The sequence below is a fragment of the Vipera berus genome (assembly GCF_964194415.1).
Source record: "Vipera berus genome assembly, chromosome: Z".
Lineage (NCBI taxonomy): Eukaryota > Metazoa > Chordata > Lepidosauria > Squamata > Viperidae > Vipera > Vipera berus.
In genome coordinates, this window is record NC_138205.1 from 38,688,665 (window position 1) to 38,710,682 (window position 22,018).

General features: G+C 39.1%; 1 protein-coding gene across 1 annotated transcript; it reads right to left on the reverse strand.

Moving 5' to 3' along the window:
- Positions 1-245: 245 nt before the first annotated feature.
- On the reverse strand, positions 246-16,692 carry LOC308677318 (corticotropin-releasing factor receptor 1; the record flags this gene model as incomplete). Its single annotated transcript, XM_081343588.1, has 8 exons — positions 246-418; positions 1,722-1,763; positions 2,906-3,041; positions 3,763-3,848; positions 8,972-9,044; positions 12,274-12,334; positions 14,151-14,304; positions 16,663-16,692. The coding sequence occupies 8 exons, from the start codon at positions 16,690-16,692 to the stop codon at positions 278-280; spliced, it is 723 nt and encodes a 240-aa protein (XP_081199714.1). The 3' UTR covers positions 246-277.
- Positions 16,693-22,018: the final 5,326 nt, after the last annotated feature.

Here is a 22,018-nt window from a genome sequence, read left to right on the forward strand (position 1 = left end):
AAATAGAACAAAAATCTTCAGGTGTATTAGAAAATAAAATCGGCCATAACTTCTTCTTTTTTTAGGATGAAACGTTGCAGTTGTAGGCCTTAAAGTTCTCCTTGTCTCAGAACCGCTTGGTTTGCCAGGACTTGCAGTTCCAACCTCACAAACATTCCCTTCCAATGCAAACAGTTTGTACCATAAAATGTCTGCAAAATGTGGACAAAATCTTTTGGCCTTTCCTAAACTGTAACTTAGGAAAGACAGTAAAAAATTTCTCCCTAAACTTTGACTCTCAGAGAGCAGTTGATTGCTTGATGCTGTGGAAACTGACACGAGTTGGGGATGTAGGAATGGACATGGCCCTTGCTACTCGGGCACGGATGGAGTGTTTGTCCTGCCATCGGTGCCACCTCTTTCGTACTGCAGAACGGACCTGGAAAAAAAGAAATCACAAAAAAATAAAAATAAACATTATTACTTCCCAATTTCTCCTCTGAAAGGAGACCCAGATTCAATGAAGACTAAGGCCATTCTAGATGTATTAGAGCTGCCTTGGGTGTCTCATAACTTTTGGAAATATTTCAACCCAATATGTGATCACATTGAAGATGATGAAATTTATTTTAAAGGAAAACCCCCCGAAGGCCAAGGTTTTTAGATCACAACGAATCTGCTTTGTACAAAAATATTAAAGGGTGCACTGTGAATCCTTAGCTTTCATAAATGCAAAACCACAGTCTAAAATCTGTAATGAGAATGTTTATCAAAGTTTTATCAAAGAAAATTGTATTAAGTGTCCACATGTGAAAAATTCTTATTTTCTCAGGAAACCTACACAAATAATTAGAGAAAATAGTTTAATTAATGTTGGGCAGCTATTATTTTAATTTTCCATAAGGCAATGGACACAGGATAACTCTTAAGCACTGTAAGTAAAATGGTTGACAATTCTGAAAGAAAAAACAAAAATCTTCTGGAGCAAATTTCAGTCCCAGTAACCACATTCCTGGGGATACTCTGTAGCAATGGTATGTTTATTTATTAATTCACCTAAAGTTGGTTATACAACGAGTAGGTCTTTTGAGATAAAGTAGATACCATAGCAATATTTTCCAGCTGATTAAAAATAATGATAGAAGTAGGATTCAATTTGAAAAAAATAAAAGATTTGCTGTATCACAAGCAGTGGCTGAAATTGATTTCTGGATAACTAAGATGTAGGGAGACAAGATAAAGAAGGAGAAAAAAGGTCTTGTCCTGTATGTTGGACACAGATATTCTTCAGGAATGAGTGTTCCTTGTTCAGACATAAGACTACCAATATGCAGTTTGTCTTGATTCTCTTTAAGCCAATCCTCCAAACCCATGTTTTGCACCTATTTTAGGAATACACGTAATCCTTGACTTAACATTCATAAATTTTGTGACTGTTCAAAGTTACAACAGCACTGAAAAAAGTGATTTATGGCTGTTTTTCACATAATCGTTGTAGCATCTCCATGGTCATGTCAGAATTTGGATGCCTGAAAACTGGCTCATATTTGTGACGGCTGATGTGTCCTTGAATCAGCAAGCAATGGGGAAGCTCAGTTCCCTTAACAATTGTATTAATTTTTTTAAAAAGCTGCAGTGATTTACTTAACAATTGTGGCAAGAAAGCTTAGACTATTTTTTAAAATAAATAAAAAGCATATCTTTGATGGCATGCATTTCCTTCATTTCCAACCCCAACTCACCTCACTGTTCAGGAAGCAGTAGAAAACGGAGACAAAAAAACCCTGGATGGAGAAGAAAAAAAGATGATGAATCAATTACTGTTTAGAGAAGAGAAAATAATGATCGTAATCTTTTCCCCCAGGCTTTCTACAAGCAAGTTCAAAGATTAATTTCTAAAGCATTCATGTCTGTAATCAGTAAATCTGCTCTATAACATGACTTATCTTCTGCCTATTATTTAATAGGGAAGTGGGCTCTCTACTGCTAGATTGCTTGCACGTTGGCAATTTCTGAATTTTCTACATAATAACAGTATTTAATAACAGTATTTGTAACAAAAATGCACAATCTGAGTCCTTGGAACACAACATGCAGTGTGGGTTCTCACCAAAACCTGTCGCTCAATTGAAATTTTAATGTCATAAAGAATATCATTCAATTCTTGGAGAGTTTTCAACTAGTTGCATTTTTAGAAATGTAGTTACATTTAAATTAAATATAAATTCAAACACTTATAGCGTTTGACTCTGTCAAGTGGTCCTCCTTAAGTTATGTTGATGTGGTTTCCCCCCATTCCTTGAAACAGGAGGAAAGTGTGTGTGTGTGTGTGTGTGTGTGTGTGTGTGAAAATCACTGCTCCTGCAACTTATCTTTTATCAGAACAGAGTTCATAATTGGGAATGGTGGAGGAGCAGTATGTTAAATAAATACGTAAAATACCTTTGATAGGTATTTATTTAGGTAAGGTAAAGGTTCCCCCGCACATGCGTGCTAGTCGTTTCCAACTCTAGGGGCCAGTGCTCATCTCTGTTTCAAAGCTGAAGAGCCAGCACTTGTCCGAGGACATCTCCGTGGTCATATGGCCGGCATGACTAGATGCCAAAGGCGCACGGAACACTGTTACTTTCCCACTGTAGTGGTCCCTATTTTTCTACTTGCATTTTTTACGTGCTTTCGAACTGCTAGGTTGGCAGAAGCTGGGACGAGTAACAGGCACTCACTCTGTTACGCGGCACTCAGGATTCGACCTGCCAAACTGCCGACCATCTGATCAACAAGCTCAGCGTCCTAAGCCACTGAGCCACCGCGTCCCTGTCAGGTATTTATATATCTTATATATAATATCACTGAAAGATCTATATTAATGCCATGATTCCAACCTCCTAATTAATTTCAGCTCTAATTTTTATGATGTTCGGCCTACCTGGAAGGACTCCAAAAGGGAGTTGAAGTAAATGAAGACTATCCTGGATATTTCATCTTCTCCGGGGTTAACAAAGAAAAGCATGTAGGTTATTCCTAGTAATGGAAGAAGCACAAGGGTGGCCTTCACTGCTTTCCTGAAGGAAGAGGATACATGTTACCATCCAGACTATAACCTTAGTACCTCATTGCTGCACCAGTGAATTATAATGCTGGACCTTAGGGTAGCAGAACAAGTGGGGAGAAGTTGATAAATTTCAGAGGGGCAATGTGTGTGCATGACTTTCTGCTGATGGAGTCATTGCAAATAGAAAAATTGGACACCAGGCCAAAGAATAATTGCAACTTCTGGTCTGTTAACAAGCAATATTCTACATGAGAACATTAACAAAGTGTATCCTTCACCAGTAGTCTGAGGCAGTAGATTTTACATTTTCCCATCTTACTGTGCTGTAAGATTGGACTTGATATCAACATTCAACCCTACAATCTGTTTTCCATGCCAGACACCCTTTTTCATCATGGGGAAGAAGGCGTGATAATAAAACTTGAATTGGTCTAGTACTGAATCCTATTTCAGTGCAGGCAATGAGCCATTATTCTCTGTCCTCTTTGAGAGAATAGTAGGTAGCAGTAGTAAGTAAGTAGTAAGGGGTGGTGTTGGTTTGGTATACTTTCTCCCAACTACACTGTTGCCTCCCAGTTACTCTGCTGACTTCCCTCTCCTGCATCTCCCTCCTGAAGCAACTGTTTCAGTCAGCTTCTTGGTGGAGTTACTCTTGTGTTTAGGACAGACCTTCTTATAATCCTCTCTCTCTTTTACCTTTTGCACTGCTCCTTCCCCAGCTATGTTAATACCTGTACTGCATGGTCTCTGAGGTGGTCGAGGCCCGAAGCTTGGTCATCAGGATTCTGACAATATTGAATAAAAAAATAAAATTGATCTGGAACAGAAACAGAAATCAATTTGAAACTGATAAAATAACTGGACAGGGAGAGTTTTATACTGTACTACATTGTGTGTAAGTTATTCCCTAACTGAATCCATTACAGAGTGTAGAAGAGTTGGAATAGTATGGAAACATAATTATCCCATTCTTGTACTTTAAATCATCTTTATTGCTTACTATTCCTTGCATTTTTCTTCCCCAGCAAGCCACCTATGAATAATCCAATTGGGTACAAAATGCTAAGAAAAATAGACAGTCTCAACATCCCCATTCTTCAAAGTAGCAGCATGTTATTTATAGAAGATGTTCTAAAAATGAGAAAGTTAGAAAAGCTTACAAAAGCATAGTTTCAACATTATCACAGTGCAACCATTTCGTCAGATTACATTACTTATTAGCCTCACATAATGGACTCAGATACATCTCAGACTCAAGGTCTAAAGTTCAGGAACAGTCAAATAATAAGTTAATGATTGAGTTCTTATTTAAACCATGGTCTTTCTGAATATCTGATATCCAACAATACTTATGTACAAACATCTTCAAGTTCTGGGGGCTCCATATCAATCTATATGACTCATGGTAACCTTTGGGTATTTGGCTCTGCATGATGTATATACTAAATGTCCTATGGGGATCTTCTCTTGAGCATTGCCATTTGCTTAGTTAATCCTGGTTCCATCCTCCTACGACCATATTTTTATATATACATTTAAGAAATGCAGTCTAGTTTCCAACTGTCAGAATGTGCACAGTGTGTCTTGAAAATGTATTTTTATATATTATTTTTAAAGTTTCCAATGTAGCAGCAAAATACACTTTTTAATTTTAATTTTTCAGCCAACTTAATTCTCTGCCACTGAGTGGAGCTATTTTCTCAACTATTTAAAGCAAGAAGGAGATGAATTTTATTTGTCAGGAGTTTATCAAATGTACTTTTCTTCCCTTGGAAGTTTTTTGGTATAAAATTAGAAAATTCAGTTTGTCATTTTTATATTCTGTTACTAACTGATAGAAAACAACAGGTCTCTGTTTAATTCAACATTGCCTCCATTCCCTGGTTATATTGTTGGTTGGTGTTTGTGCAATATTATGCAATAGCATTCATATTTTTTTAACAAGCTTCTAAAAGTGTCCCCCTCCCCCTGCCTGAATCTTTAGCACATCATCATTGCTGTATTTCTTTGTTGTGCATTTATGAGTATACAATAGAATAAGGAGGCATTAGCCCACTGCTCCACCAAGGCTCCTTTGTAAAAATGCCGCTTGGGGAGGCCCCTAATAAGCAGGCATATACATAGAATGAAGGCTATTGCTAAGCACATTGATTTGTGCTTCTTAGATTGTAAGCCACCCTGTTACATGTTGTGCTTGTTAACTAATGTGATTATTTTAGTGATCTGTTTTTACTTCTTGCTGACACCTGGATTGGAAAAGACATTGCTTACTGGATTTGCCTATAGTTAAGTGTGGAGGTATGGAGTGAAGAGGTTTCTATTTGTTAACTAGGACGAGATTAAGAGATTGTGAAAATGTTTATACTTTTCATGATGAGGGTGGGAATGCCACTTTTCATAGATTCTTTCCTTTTCCTTTTTTCTTTCTTGCACCTTTATTTTTCAGTCTTTCTTTGTCTTTTTAGGCATTTAAAAATAGTTCAGTAAGTTTTCAGACTAAACTGAGGAAAACCTACTGATGGGAATGCCTAATAATGTCTATTATGCTGTGCATTGCCTACAAATATACAGTATGATACCACAATTCTTGGTACAGTTTTAGAACTGGTTCTTTATAATTTTGGTCATGTTAAAGAACATGGGTCTCTTCTTTATATTACATTGAATGTCGTGACTGAAGTAGAATAAAATACCTGGGTCATATTTAGTACTAAATTCTGGGTTAGCACATGTATAAAAACGAAATGGAGAATGGAAATCTTAGGCAAGATTCCCTTTCTTCTTCCTGTGAGAAAGTATTAAATCGGCATTCAATTTCTTCTCCTGTCTTACGTTACATAGGAAACAGAAGGTCAGTGCCTAACATACCCAGCAATATATCCTGAATTGTTTAGTTTATTTCAACCATACAGAACACCAAGCCATTGGGGATTATGGAAGCTATAGTCCCATATTTGAGAAGCTTTCATTTGAGGAAAGTTGCTTTGGAAGAATGGAATATAAACAACTTTGGACTGAAAGACCTTCCGGAGATAAGATTGCTGTAATTTCTGGTTGAGGATCTTGTCTCCTCTTGCCTCTATCAATTCAAGTATAGTTTAATACTCAAATTCGGAAACATAATGACCACAGTTCACAGAGAGCACAAACAATATCTCTGTCTGCCTGGCATCAGCCTCTAACAACACAATCACTTCCCACTTTCTCCCCAGGACTCTGCATTGATCAAGATTGCAACAGAGACGTACTTAATAAGGCAGTGACTATTATCCTCATCAAAGAACATTATTAGCAGGCTTGCTGGGAATGGGGAATATGTGTGAAATATGCTGAGTACAATTGAAACAGTGGTGATAGGGAGAGAGAAATTGGCAGGGAAGTACAGCAGCAGGACAAAAATGGAGAGGAAAGAGGACTAATAGGAAGAAAGAAGGAATAAAAGAAAACTAATTCAAGTAACATGTCACTCTTTCATTGTTACTTTAAGATAGCAAAATGTGACATTGCTTTGGAAGAGATCTCTCTACCCCTGTAACCCTAAAGGTAAAGGTAAAGGTTCCCCCGCACATGCGTGCTAGTCGTTTCCGACTCTAGGGGCCGGTGCTCATCTCCGTTTCAAAGCCGAAGAGCCAGCGCTTGTCCGAGGACGTCTCCGTGGTCATGTGGCCGGCATGACTAGACGCCAAAGGCGCATGGAACGCTGTTACCTTCCCACCGGAGGGGTCCCTATTTTTCTACTTGCATTTTTACGTGCTTTCGAACTGCTAGGTTGGCGGAAGCTGGGACGAGTAACAGGCACTCACTCTGTTACGCGGCACTCGGGATTTGATCCACCAAACTGCCGACCTTCTGATCGACAAGCTCAGTGTCCTAACCCACTGAGCCACCGCGTCCCTATGCTGTAACCCTACTCTTGTGGAAATAATTACCCACAAGGAAAGAAATCCTTAGACTTCTTAGGTTTTCCTTTTTTCCCATGACTGAAAAAATGGTTTGGTATTCTTAGTGGACAAGAGGCTTGCAAGAAAAAAAAATAGTGCTCCCTTTGTTTCTCATCCAGCCTACTGACAATAATAAAATTAGATCTATCTGTAATGTCATGAGTAAAAAAGGAAATAAAACAATCGGAGAATAACTCCTTGATGCAAAGCAAGTCAAAATATTATTTTTCCAGTATGAAAGTAAATAAAGTAAATAAAGTTACATTCAGGAGTACCAGAGGCAGAGCAGAACACGGTTAAAATCTTTCAGAGTTGAACAAGAGACAGAAATTAGTGTGCACATTTTTCTGCTACTAATACAGGTAGTCCCTGAGTTACGAATGTTCACTTAGTGAAGTTTCAAAGTTATGATATTCCCCACCAAAAGTATTTACAACCAGGTCCCAAAGTTACGTAACTTGCAACATCACAGCAGTCATTTGCACTTGCAGAGATGGTGCAACATGCTACTTTAGTGCCACATCTGAAAGTCCTGAACTGTCCATGCTTGCCTCCTGCACAGCCTTGGGTGCTGGAACCCTTGTCCAGCCAGACAGAGAAGCACTGGGCCAGCCTCTCCCCTTCCCCCCTGGTCGCAGCCTCTCTCACAAGCAGGTGCAGGCCCTGTTCTGACACTTGTTGGAATGCTGAACCCACCCAGATTTCACAAATTGCGTTGCCGCAGAGCTGGAAAGCTTAGCACACCACCGCCCTGCTCCCCTCGCTTGCCAAAAGCACCCACTCCTTCTCCAAATTACAAGAGGGGCTATTAAACAATCCTACTCTCCAGCTCTGTTGCATTTCTCCACCACCATGGAGCTGGAGAGCTTGGCATGCCATCACCCAGCTCGCCTCTCTTTGTAGCACTTGTTCCTATTTGGATACAAGTGGAAAGAAACCACTCAGAGGAAGCTGGCTGCCTCTGTCTAGTTTCTAGATTGAAAGGAATGAGGCTTGGCCAAACAGGTTCTGCCTCCCTCCCCGCAGCCGTGCTGCAAGATCTCCAAAATGGAGATTTTGCAGAGGTGCAGGGCATGGCAATGCCTTTGCAGCTTTGTATAATGCAAGTTGGTGGAACCACCTCACCCCTCTCATTGCAAGCATGACTCCGCCAGTCTGGAATCTCATTCATAGCCTCTGCCTCTAATCTGGAACTGGAGGCAGCCTGGGGAGGGCAGGAGGCTGACCTCAAATGTCTGGGTGAAGCTCCTTTTGCGCTCCGTTTAATCCTGGTTCCGCTCCAAGCAAGAATGGAATAGGAAATAACTTCCATTGCCTGACTGCTGCTCCTGGCTGTGCCATTTAAAAAACACTGTGTTGCAAATGGAAGAAATGGAGCAGGGAAACAAAAGTTTGTAGGATTAAAAAAAAAGTTCAATCAGAACTTCCAACTTCCAACCTTTTGAGAGAGGCCAGGAAGGGGAGAGGCCAGTCCGGCACTTCTCCATTTGGCTAGACAAGGACTCCAGCACTCAAAGCCATGCAGGGAAGTACGGGATTCTCAAATTTGACAGCAAAGGTAAATTAACAGTCAGTGACAGGTGGGATAGAAAGGCCCAAGGGTTGCAAAAAGGAGCATGTGGTCTCTTAATGGTGGGGGGGAGCCTTTGGTGACTGGACACAGTGGTCTTGTCCCTGCGCAAGGCCCCCCATGGCCTTCTCCACCCTGAGATACCTCATGTGCACTTAACGACCTTCACATTTGACTACCGAACGAGTGGGCGAAAGCAGGGAGTGATGGCGTTCAGGTTACGCCATTCACTCCTATGAATTCTCAGGTTATGAATGTAATTGGCATGCTCCATTATATTCATAACTTGAGGGCTACCTGTAATTAACTGATCCTGCCAGATCTCTTTCTTTCATTCATAATTACTGTATGGGGAATGCTGTTTCCTTTTGCCTCTGGTTACCCTAAGGAAATTCTTGGCATTGTACAGGAGGGGGCTTCCACTCTTACCAACAGCACCAGTATTATTGGACCTTGATAGATGTAATCAGTGTAAATTCCTGTGCGCTTTCCAAACCAGCACCTGCAAATTAAAACACAGATAAATCAGTGTCTTTGAAATGTGGCACATTTAAGATATGTGGACTCCAATGTTCAGAATTCAGGTGGGCAGTTCTGGGAATTGAAGTGCACACACATCTTAAAGTTGCCAAGTTTTAAAAGTATTGAGATAAATAAAGGACTTGATTTTAAATATACCTGAAGCAGAGCTAGAGTTTAATACCCAAATCCAGCTATGTGAAATAATACCTACAATCGGTCCAATAGTATTAAAAAGAAAACCTCTCTCTTTGGATGCTGTGTGCCTTTTGATGTTCAACAATTAGCCCTTCTCCAGAAAAGCAAGGCAAAGAAAAATAATTTTGATTAATTCATAGTCTACTGCCAGCCCTACTCCAAAGCCATAATTTGCTCTAGGAGAGAATGTAGAATATAGTCCAGAATATTTTTTTAAAAATTAATAACTTTATTTTTGTAACAAAACAATATTTAATCTTTAAAAAAACTTCAGAAAATTAAAGATGCAGTCTATTCACTGCCTTGAGATAAGCAAGGTGAAATTGAAAAAAAGTTTCTCAAAAAACCTTTGTATTATTTCTATTTTCTAAGAATGCTTTATGGGACCAAGAGACTTTCTGCTAAATAAAGATGTTTGTTTGGCATGGACATAGCAGCAGGTATGTATCCATTGGTACCTATGGAAATATAATTGCCCTTTTCAATGTATAATATTCTACACTGTCCCATTTTACTTTCACTGGGGGTAGGTTATTCTTACTGAAAAGGTTAACAGAACCATCCATCCTATTTTGATAAGCAAAACTTCCAATAAATCTTGCTGAGGGCAAAATCATATCATTAAATATGGGTTAAGGTGGTTTTAGCTGCCAATGTCTGTGTTTTTTTCTTTGGACTGTAGTATGGAGGAAGTGGAGCAATATTAACTCATCTTTTTCCGTGTCCTCCAATTCTTATCAGGTCCTTTATTCCTGCAATTTCTCAACCACTCAAACAGATAAAGTTTGCTAGGCAATGTTTTCGAAATGCCCATGTCTGCATCTGCTGTGTTGTTGCAGAGAAAGTGGCATACCTTTTATCCCAAATGAGGAATGCTTTTTAAGCAGCTCCTACCTGATTACAAGACTGTAACCTGGTTTCAGCTATGACCTCAGTTAGAACTTAGCATGGAAATGAAAACCAGGGCTGGCAATTAAGGTAAAAGGTGGCAGGCTGAAATCAATCCTGTTTGTCTGCTTGATTAATTACTATGGAATAGGCTTGTCAGGAGGCTGCTAAGTCTGCCCCTATCAAATCCTTGGGAATGGAGGCCTGAGGGTGCATGGAAAACACCTCATCTGCGCTTGTTAAATTAGAATGTTGTTTAAATGAACGGAGTCTTCCCTTTTGGGGTTTCGTTAGAGGTACTTGGTCTGTCTGGTCTGTTACTCCCTTTCTGGCTGAATTCTATTCTGTGACTGAATGGTATACTTTTTCCCCCGAGATGTGTTCAGTTTTCATTAATCATTCCACTTTTGTGCACCTTGAAACTTGACCAACTGAGCGAGCGCTAATAATAAAAGCTGAATTAGATTGGGATATTGAAGCTCCAGGCTTCAGATGCTTATAGGTTTTTAAAAAGCAGCAGCAGGGTGTATAATTAATAGCAAAGGGGGAAAAAAAGAAGTTAGATTTATGCCAGGATATCTGAGTTGAAGAACAGATTGGCCCTTCCTTTCCCTTCAGGAAAAATACAATACAGTGTTTCAAGCTTCTTTGTTTTAATGGGACTAGAATCTTGCTTTACTACAATAAATACATATTTATGAGATTATTTTTCCTAATTTGGATTGGTAAGGAACTACTTATTTGAGCCAAAGCACATGAGCAACAACAGAGGCAAGAAATCAGGTATCTTTAGAAAATCTGTACTGCAACATCTATAATCCCCTACCATCAACATACAGGTTGATAAGAGATGCAGTCCTCAAGATCTGGAGAGTAGATTTCCTATTCTGCCACATGACTTATGCCACAGATGTTGCTACTTCTCCTCTGCTGCCATCTTAAAAGAGGTAAAGTACTAAAGAGTACTAGAAGAATCAAATAACTTATTTGTATCAAGTATTTGTGACATTTATATCTCTGAGGAACAAAGCAGGCAGAGTTACAGCTGTGTTATTTATCTGAAAGCTGAAGGAAGTGGAGAAAATATTAGTGAGTTAATATATGTTGTATATTATAATACATAATTCTTTATTTACACAGCAAACCTGCAAGATGGATTGGGCTGAGAAGTAGCAACTTTATTTATTATGTGCCATCAAGTTAATATCAACTCATAGCAACTACACTCAGAGTTTTTCTACAGGATAATCTGTTCATAACATATTCCTTCAGGTCTTCCATTTATACACCTATTGTCTGTAAATTAGTCCATCCACCTTGATATTGGTTATCTTTAACTTTTCCATGAGAACTACTGTAGATTTTTGCGTGATGTGTCCAAATGTATAGTAAATTGAGCCTAAATCATGACTTGAGTGAGAACCCTGGGTTGATTTCTTCACAAGCCATTTGTTTATTTTCTTGGCTGTCCATGATATTCTCAAAAGTCTTCTTCAACATCAGAGTTCAAAAACATCAGTGTTTTTCATATCCTGCTTCTTCAATGTAGCAACACGAAAGACCTATGAAATAGCTTTAATAGAGAAAGGTATCTTTTCAAGTAGAGGTTATATTCCCTGCAACATCTGAACATAACACTGTGGAAATTCCTCTTTCTATCCAACTTGAAGAAGGAATTCCTTAAATGTTTTTGATGCTGCATTTACTTTGCATTGTTCTAATGTTCTGTTTATTGTTTTATTTACATCTAATATATTTATAAACAGGCTCTGCCCTCAGTAACTAATGTTCTACTTGGACATTGCAATCCAAGGCAACTTCTGATTTGCAGACAATCTGAAAATGGAAAAACTATATTTTGCATAGATAAATTGCTTTGGTCAGATTCATGCATTGAAAAAGGAGTGGGAGAAAAGAGGTAACCACACTGAGTAAGGTGAAGCCTGTAAGTAGGGCTACTTTCCCCTCCTACCTAACCTTCTGAAATAATTTCAGATTGTTCTTGATTGCAAAGTGATTCATGCTTCTTGGGTGCCAGCAGGGCACCCACCCACTGTATGGCAACACAAGCTTGATTTGGAAGTCATTACCATAGTAGCAGAAAAGCGGAAGTGGGATTGACTTACTTCTCGTTGTCATAGTAGAGTTTTCCAATGGCCCAGGCAACAATGATGGGGAAAGGGATGCCTGTAAATGCAACAAATACTTTTTAGTGGTAACATCAACACAAGATCCAACAACAGGCTGAACATGAGGGTATCCAGTTCTATCCACACAAACAACCAGAAATATTATTTCCTGAACCCGGACATTTTGCTCCCATGGCTGAAGCAGCATATAGAAACCCGATCCAACACAAGATGTGTTGTGCCAAAAGCCAGTAAAATTATTGTAGCATTTATGGTGGCATATTTCCCCCACCTGAGCAGTAAACATGTTTTTTTTTTCATAGCATGAAAAAGGGCTTCTTGCATTCTTTGCCCAATGATAAGACTGGTCTAGATCAGGGGTCCCAAACCTTTGGGCCACAGCCCAGGACTGGGCTGCGGGCTCTTGGCCAGTGGACCACAGAAATGGCTGGCTGGTGCACACACGTGTGGGCATGCATCACCCCCACTTGCACTAGCACTCGTGGCCCCATTTGCACATGCATGTGGGCATGAATGGGGCCGCTATTGCTGGGCCGGTGTGCATGGCCCATTTGCACATGTGCAAATGCTAGCACCAGGCAAGGTGTGCAGCCCATTAGTGCATGCACAAATGGCCTGCTAGCCGCTGTGGGGATGCATGGCCATTTGTGTATGTGCACAGTGCCAGCACATGCCACATGCACGAATGGGGCTGCTAATGCTGTGCCAGTGCGTGTGGCCCTGTTTGCATGCATGCACACACATGCAGCAATTTGGAAGCTGCTCTCCTTCCCTCCAGACTGCAAGCCCAAAAAGATTGGAGTCCTCTGGTCTAGGTGGTTCTGGGGCAGTTTTCTGGGTGTTCTGAATACACTGAATCTGTGCAAATTGATTGTGTGCCATCAAGTCAGTGTTGACTCTTGGTGATGTTAGTGTTGACTTTTGGCAACCACAAACATTAATTTATGGTTCTGAGTTTACATCCATATTTTGTTACCAAACCAGAAAAGCAGCTCCTTGAACATTTAAAAAGCTGTTGTACTTCATTTCAATAGGGACTTATAATTTATTTATTGCTTTATTTTTTTCAATTTATAAAGCTGTCAACTTGCCACTTGAAGTGGCTTACATAAGTATTAAAAGCATCCAAATAGAAGCAAAAACCACAAGAATAAAACAACTTTACTCAGGAAACAAGGGCTTCCATTACAAAGTCTAGGACACTCACATATCACCCAAGGGTCTGCGGGATAGTAGGACCAAGACCATATGGATATCAATATATTATCATGATTCAGCCACAGAATCTCCTTCTATTTCTCAGTATCAGCAATAAAAGTAATATGATAGATTATTTCTGAATTTTTGCAATAGCAAAATTGGGTCCAGAATTTGTATACCAGTAGTAATAAAGATGAAGCATTCCATAGGGTGTGTAAAGTTCTACTACGCAAACAGAACCATGTTTTGGATGGTGGATGGTGGGTGTTAAGAGGCAGCAGCAGATTATTTCAGAAGAGTTACTCTTCACTTCAGGCCATGAAATGTCTTTGGACACCCCTTAATCAAAAGGGGTGATTAAGAGTGATAACGATTATAACACCTTCCCCAATTGGTGCTTTCCAGAATATCCTCCCCTCCTCCTGGTATCCAACTTTTATGTCAGTTCAGGTATGATTAAATCAAAAATAATATGGTGATGCCCCTGCATATTTCTTTGTTCTACCAGATATCACCAGATAGGTTGAGTTCTCTTCCTCTTCCTGGTGCCAATTGGATACATTGAGGGAATTCTTTTCAGCAGAGGCCTCCCATCATCAAGCGAACTTACTTGGATGCACCAACCCTCTCCCACCCTTCTCCTTGCTACTCACACCAGCCAAGACAGATGAACATCCACTTCCGCAGCTTGTCTGTTGAATAGGTGAGAACAATAGCAGTGTGCAAATAGCATCCCTCACCGAACATCCAGAAGAAGTTAGTGACATGGAAATAGTTGTAGGCAGCTGTGACCAGACGGCACCATGGCTACAGTGTGAAGGACAAGCAGAATTCATTAATGGGAGTTCTACTGTAGGAAGCTTCTGATTAGGCAGTTAAGAATCATTATGCTTAAGGTGTGGTAAAGGATCAAGGTCACCAGTGCCCATGAATGTCCATGGGACAACCAAGCTAGTCACTGTTTCTCAGCTCTATCTACTAGTAGAGTTGTTGTTATTGGAAAAATTGGAGGAGGGAGTGCTCCATACTTTCTTTAATTTACAAATAATCTAACCAAAGTCTATCCATAATCAAGTTGTTTTACAGTTTCTTATACCCTGCCAATAGTTGAAATTCATTGAATGTCTTCCTTGTGCTGAACAGTCATTCTCATCACCATAGGTTGATATTGTAGGATATCTTATCTAAAATGCAGAACATTAAGAAAACGTATGTTGGGCATAAAAAGCCCTATCTATTTTGTTTCTAACTATAGTTCTTTCTTAATACTCCAGACTAGCAAAAATTTGACTAGATCACAGTATTAAACAGTTTTGGAAAGCATCTCTTACGGTATTTTGCCAATCAGACTAACAAAGAGATACCAAGTTAAAATGGCCAGAATTTACAATAAAAAAATCATTTCTTTCTCCTCTTTTTTGTTACTTTGAGACCAGGCATTAAAACACTAATAATACAACTTATTATTCTAGTTTTATTTTTATTATTCTATTTTTCTGTATAAAAGTTTGACAGATTTATATTTGTCCTGTGCCAATCATTCTGCTTATCTTCAGTAATATGCCTCGAGTTGCTCTTTTACAGTTTAAATTGTGCAACTTTTCTAAAATTTGTTTTGTAACAAGATTACTGTAAGCCACAGAAACCGCTGAGTAGAATGTCCTGTCTAGGAAACAGCAACCTCAGATGAATGAGCCAATCATTTAAAAGGAGTGCAGTGCTACATAAGAAGGAGTTATATTATCTGGTCAAAAATTACAGGCCAAGAGTGAAGACAGGCTGCATTTAAAATGGTGAGGTTTTAAGCATGGGGGAAAACAGTACTAATATCCAAAATAAAGTGTTGGCTTATTTTAGAAGGCAAAAGGCAGGAAAATTAAGTGGGCCTAAAAATAGGGGGGAAAAATCTTCATATATTTCTCAATCATCTGCAGGAAAAATTAGGTAGATTCCTAGAAACAGGATGTTCTGAAATTTGTAAAAATAAATAAATAAATCATGTTCTCTATTTTTTTACTGTAGTGCAATTTTAAGAGTTTGACAGCCACTAGTGTTTGCAGGGGAACAGGAAAAAATGTCAACAACACTGTCTTGACTGCACTGCCATAGCAGTCTTGATTGCTACCAGAACTACCATATTGGCTTTTTTAACTCTACCAAACACTGGTATCTACAGCAAAAGATCGGGCTGTTATTGATGGTTCGTGTATGATCCTCAGGTTCCTTACTGAAACATACAAAACAGGAGTAGAGACATATAGTCCTCCATTTATTCTTTGACTTTATCTTGCATCAAGGTCCATCAAGGTTAGGTCAATGATCACGTACACAGGGAAGTGCAACCTGTCAAATTCAGAAAAGCCATAGGTTCCTTACCCCCATATAGAGATTAATCTGCCTGATTCAACCATTTATGTTGTCATATCAATCTATCAAATTGTGCCTTTAAAAATAAAAATAGGCAGCCAGCCTGTAATAGAATGAAGGCTATTGCTAAGCACATTGATTTATGCTTTAGATTGTAAGCCACCCTGAGTCTTCGGAGAAGGGCGGGATATAAATGGGATTTAAAAAAAATTAAGCCAAAGATATCCAACTTTCATTTGTGCATGGGCTCTGCCAGGCGTGGTGAAGAACATCATGCCCCAGACTTCAAAACATGGGCACAGCCAGAACCAGATTTTTGGTGAGGAGATCAGGATCCTAAAGGGTAGAGTGTTTATATCGATCTCCTGCAGGGTTAATGCGACAGTTTCACCTACCGGTACTTAAGATCCCTCCCCACATGCAAAACATAAAGAACGAAACCATAACTATTGATTCCATACATTCTGAGGGCTGCATGTGGACCATAGGCCACATTAGTAAACTGCTGGGCTAGCTACGCTACACTGTTTCTGTCTCTCCAGAGATTTCTCCCAGCTAATGCCAAGGATTCAAACTAGAATTTAGGCATAAGAAATCTGTTCTTTGCCATCAAACTAATTAGAACCTTCATTATCTGTAGTGTCTTTAAAGTCCTTTAAAGTGCTTTCCAATATAGTTTTATGATCTTTTTGATTTTCATAACAATCTAAGTAATCATGACCTCAAAAACCTGAAGGTTCTATCCTTTCTCAAATTGTACCTTAAAGTAATTTTGTGTCAAATTCAGCTTGAACCTACCACGTTGCTTTCATGCACTTCTGGATTCATGGTGAGTTGTACCACAAACCATGTGGCATTCCGCAAGATGAAAGCAGTGATCAGGTTCCAGTGGATAATATTTCGTAAGCATCGGATACTCCTGCAAGAGAAAAGAAACCACTCACCATCCCATCCCAGCTGTCAAGTTTCAAGGGAGAATCTTTTCATCTGATGATCCTACACCTTTGTGCATACTCACCGAAGTCGCATGAAGAGGATAAAAGCTGCCAGCAATGCCCCCAGAGAAATGCAGTGCCCAAGGTAGTTAATCACAACAGCAATGTGATAATGCAATTTGCTTCTTTTCTGCAACAGGAAAGACATAAGAGTTGTTTAGGAGATCAAGAGGATATGTAGGAAATAAGACAAGAATATGATGATTCTAGAATATGGTGATCAATATATAATCACCAGTTTTTACTTCAAAATTGCTGGGCCCCTGCTTCAGATCCAAAGAAAATGAGCCAGATCTGAATCTGGAACCTCCAAGAAGAACTACTGCATTAAAGAATTTAGCATCAGTAGGAACAGAGTAGAAAAGATAGATCAAGGCCAGATTTTTATTGAGCTTCCTCTGACCCCAATACTGATTGCTTGCCAAAGGCTCAGATCAGCAGTGTAATGACTTGGCTACCCAACTGATGGTCCAAATCATTTTACAGGCAATTTTTTACCAGGAGCAGCATTAGCAACTGCCCTTAAAGCATTATCTGCTTGCTAACACATTCAATGCCAACTAATTCTATAGCTTAACTATGCATCATGGAAAGAAGGATGTTTTCCCTGGATCATTTCCCAAACTCTAGTGAAATTGATTAGCAGAAACTTTAAAATTAACTATGCACAATCATACCAATGAAAGAGAACAATGTTTTTCTGAAAGATGCATTGGGAAGTGACAGAAGAAAAGCCATAGAGAAGAAGAAGAAAATACTCTGCAGGTTTTTCAGAAATGCAGATTGCTGCATGGTGATGTTACATCTGTTTGAAAGGTGGTCTATTTAGGCCACCTTCAATGGAAAAGAAGGTGTGTGCAGGTGGGGGAACAGAATTACTTGCAGCAGTCTTCTATCAAAGATGCTAAAGTCTTTTTTTTTTTGAAAGGGCCAGCTATTTTTCTCCACATTAATTGCTAATTCACACAGTGGATGCCAGTCTCACAACAGGGCAGTTGGCTAATTTAATTACTTAGTTCTCCTCTCCTGTGATTTCTATCCAAACCCCCAAGGACAGCTAAATTTAATTGCTAAAGTGGATATATCATGTTTCCAGGAACCTTGGTTAAATTCTAATTAACTAACAGCCTTCTGGGATTTTCCAGTTAATGGCCACACAAGAAAAAAAGCCTTGCATACTTCCTTCACCTCCTGCCCTCATGCAGAACCTGTAAAGCCATGAAATGTTTGCACTCACCACTAGTTCTTGTTCTAATGACCAACAAACCACCAAAGATTTCCTAGGTCAGTGCAGGAAAGGCCTGAAATAAAAACCCCATAGCTGCCCAGCGTCTCCTTAAAAAGCCTCTCATGTGGTTCCCATATGGATATAGCCATTTACAAAGTACTAAGTTACCCAAATGATACCCGTCATATCCTAAAGATTCTGCGGCCAGGATGTTTCCAACTATCTGTTCATAATTCTATTTTTATGTTAAATAAGTGGGCACACTTCCAAACAAAATACTATGCTTTAGCTATCCACCATTATTATGTTTTAGGAAACCTTATGGAGCATTTGGGGCTCAGAAGCATTTTTGGAAATAAGGAAAATATTGGAGACAAGAGGTTTTTTGCTTTGCAGAATACTTATTCTTTAAAATTATTCTTTAAAAAATAAATAAAAAGTCTCTAAAGACAAATAAGATGATAGTCATGGTGGGAAATGTTTGTGAGCATAGTGTACCAGCCTCTACATTGGGGATCCCAGACCTGTTTTAAATCTCAGATTATTTCCATTCCATGTAAAAAGAATTTTGCAAATCTCGTTACATTTTTATTTAAAAACACAAATTCTTAGAATCATAAGATGTAATTGAAAATATATTTTTCTGTTCCCAATCTAGCATTCTAGCCACTACACTGCACTATCTTACCATATGTACCTATATGAATATCTAATACTGCCTTCTTTGTTTAATTAAACAGAAGAGGTGCATCCTTGATTGAACTTTTAGTGTAAAATTTTCTCTGCATTTACATGTGAAATGTGTTGTATTCAAACACACACACACATATTTGTTGTTGTTTTACCTTTTTAGTTTTCCTTTTTCTCTTCTGTTTAATTGGAGCCTTGGTGGAGCAGTGGGCTAATGCCTCCTTAAGTAACACCAGCTGCCTGCAATTAGTGCAGGTTCGCATCCCACCAGGCTCAAGGTTGACTCAGCCTTCCATCCTTCCGAGGTAGGTAAAATGAGGACCCAGATTGTTGGGGGCAATAAGCTGACTTTGTAATAATGCCGCTTGGGGTGTGTGTGAAAGCCCTAATAAGCAGGCATATACATAGAATGAAGGCTACTGCTAAGCTTGTAAGCCGCCCTGAGTCTTCGGAGAAGGGCGGGATATAAATGCAATTAAAATAAAATAAAAAATAAATTAAATAAATAGAAACCATGAATTACGTTGATCTCTTGATTGCTAAGACCTATGTACATTCTGAAAATGATTCAGATAAAGTGTTTTGGACCCTGAAAACACCTGAGAATCTCAACTATTCATAACAATAGCCTACCTTTTTCAGACTTCCATATGCAATAGAAAAACAATGCATCTACTTTAAAAGGCTTTAAAGCCCTCAGTTAATGATCTGATTCATTAAAGCAGCAATATCTTCTTTTTTCCCCAAGCTCGCCAGCTGTAGCTGCTGTAATAAACAGCAAAGTGCTGTACTGGCATGAGGTATAAAGCAATTTTTCCAAACAACTTTTGAAATCTGTATAGCTCTACTGTCCATATTTGTATTAATAAAAGAATATTATAGATTTGTGCCATTTCCTTCAAATAACAACAATAACACTTAAACCTATACTGGTAGTCTTCAACTTACAACAGTTTGTTTAGTTACAACATTCAAAGTTACAACAACACTGAAAAAAGTGATTTATGACCATTTTTCACACTTACGACCGTCGTGGCAGCCCCATGGTCACATGCTCAAAATTAGATGCTTGGCAACTGGTTCATATTTATGGCAGTTGCCAGGTCCAAGAGTCAAGTGACCTTCTGACAATCAAAGTTAATAGAGGAACCCAGATTCACTTAACAACTGTGTTACTAATTTAACAACTTGGTGGAGCAGTGGGCTGATGCCTCCTTAAGTAACACCAGCTGCCTGCAATTAGTGCAGGTTCGTATCCCACCAGGCTCAAGGTTGACTCAGCCTTCCATCCTTCCGGGGTAGGTAAAATGAGGACCCAGATTGTTGGGGGCAATAAGCTGACTTTGTAATAATGCTGCTTGGGGCGTGTGTGAAAGCCCTAATAAGCAGGCTTATACATAGAATGAAGGCTACTGCTAAGTTTGTAAGCCGCCCTGAGTCTTCGGAGAAGGGCGGGATATAAATGTAATAAAAAAAAACACAACTGCAGTGATTAATTTAGCAACTGTGGCAAGAAAGATCGTAAAATGGGGCAAGACTCACTTAACTGTCTCACTTAGGAATAGAAATTTTGGGTTCAGTTATGGCTACTGAATTGAGGTCTACCTATATACCTCTTTATAGTGCATTACAGCACTGTTATCTGGTTATCAAACAATAGTCCTTACCTCCTCATGGAGGATCTCTTGGCACTGGGAATAATTCACACGGGCTGCCCAGCTCCCATTTGCAAAACATTCTCTGTACACATTGTCTGAAAAACAAAAGCACAGTGGTGAATGAGTGGTGCAAACTGCATGAAACAAATGATGAAAGGGAATGTCTTATAAAATGAGATATTCTGACTAGGCAAGCAGAACAGTCCCTGGCATTCTTAACTGAATCAGCTGGTCTATAGCAAATAATTTTTTGTAAGTTTTGGTTCATATGTGGGTTTCTTTATATAACAATAACAGAAGACCTTATAGGTTTGCAGAACTAGATTGCCATTTGTTGTTTTAATAACTTGTTATTTAATACTACACGTGTGATGTGCATGAACAGAAAAGGTTTTTTATTGTTGAGATTATAAGAAAAGTCTGGTCTTGGATTACTGCTGAATTATTCATATACTTTAGATGCAAATTCTTATTTGATATCTGCCATAGGCTTGAATGCTATCCCTAATTTAAGACATACAGTTAATTATGATATCTTACTTGATCCTCCTTAACAAACTTTGGTACACAGGAAAACATGGCTCATGATCAATGGTCTTTTCAAAAGTGACAAGAATTCCCAAGCAAACAAAAGTGATTTTAACAGAATGAGTTAACAGAAGAGCCTTGGTGGAGCAGTGGGCTAATGCCTCCTTAAGTAACACCAGCTGCCTGCAATTAGTGCAGGTTCGCATCCCACCAGGCTCAAGATTGACTCAGCCTTCCATCCTTCCGAGGTAGGTAAAATGAGGACCCAGATTGTTGGGGGCAATTAAGCTGACTTTGTAATAATGCCGCTTGGGTGTGTGTGTGAAAGCCCTAATAAGCAGGCATATACATAGAATGAAGGCTACTGCTGAGCTTGTAAGCCGCCCTGAGTCTTCGGAGAAGGGCGGGATATCGCCCTGAGTCTTCGGAGAAGGGCGGGATATAAATGGAATTAAAATAAATTAAAAAAAATTAATTTGAATGAATCAGGAAAGGTACTATTGGCTCCATTCTTGATTCTTGCTCACAGGTTTTCTTCTGACCTTTGAATGATCTCATAAAAGATGGAGTGCTTGTGTATACCAATCTTCTGAATTTGATACACTGCAAATACACTGATTTATAAATCCCATAATTCCTCTTTAGCATGAAAATCCAATAATAAAATGTGGCATAAAAGAGGCCACAAAGCTAATGAAGAAATCCCAGATTTTTCAGGATGTAGAGATTATATTTAATATGAATTTCTTGTGATACATAATCTTATTACATTCTTTGACAAAGTGACAAAATTAATGCATCAGCAAAATGCTGTGAATATAATTTACTTGGACTTCAGTAAGGCACTTGATAAAGTTGACCACAACCTACTAGTTAATAAGCTAGAAAAATGTGAGCTAGACAGCATCACCACATGTATCACCAGCATCACCAAATTTATTGCTGGCTGACCAATCTCACTCAGCATGTAGTCGTTAATGGAACTGCATTTACATGGAGGGAAGTATGCAGTGGGGTACCCGAAGGTTCTGTCTTAGGTGCAGTACTCTTCAATA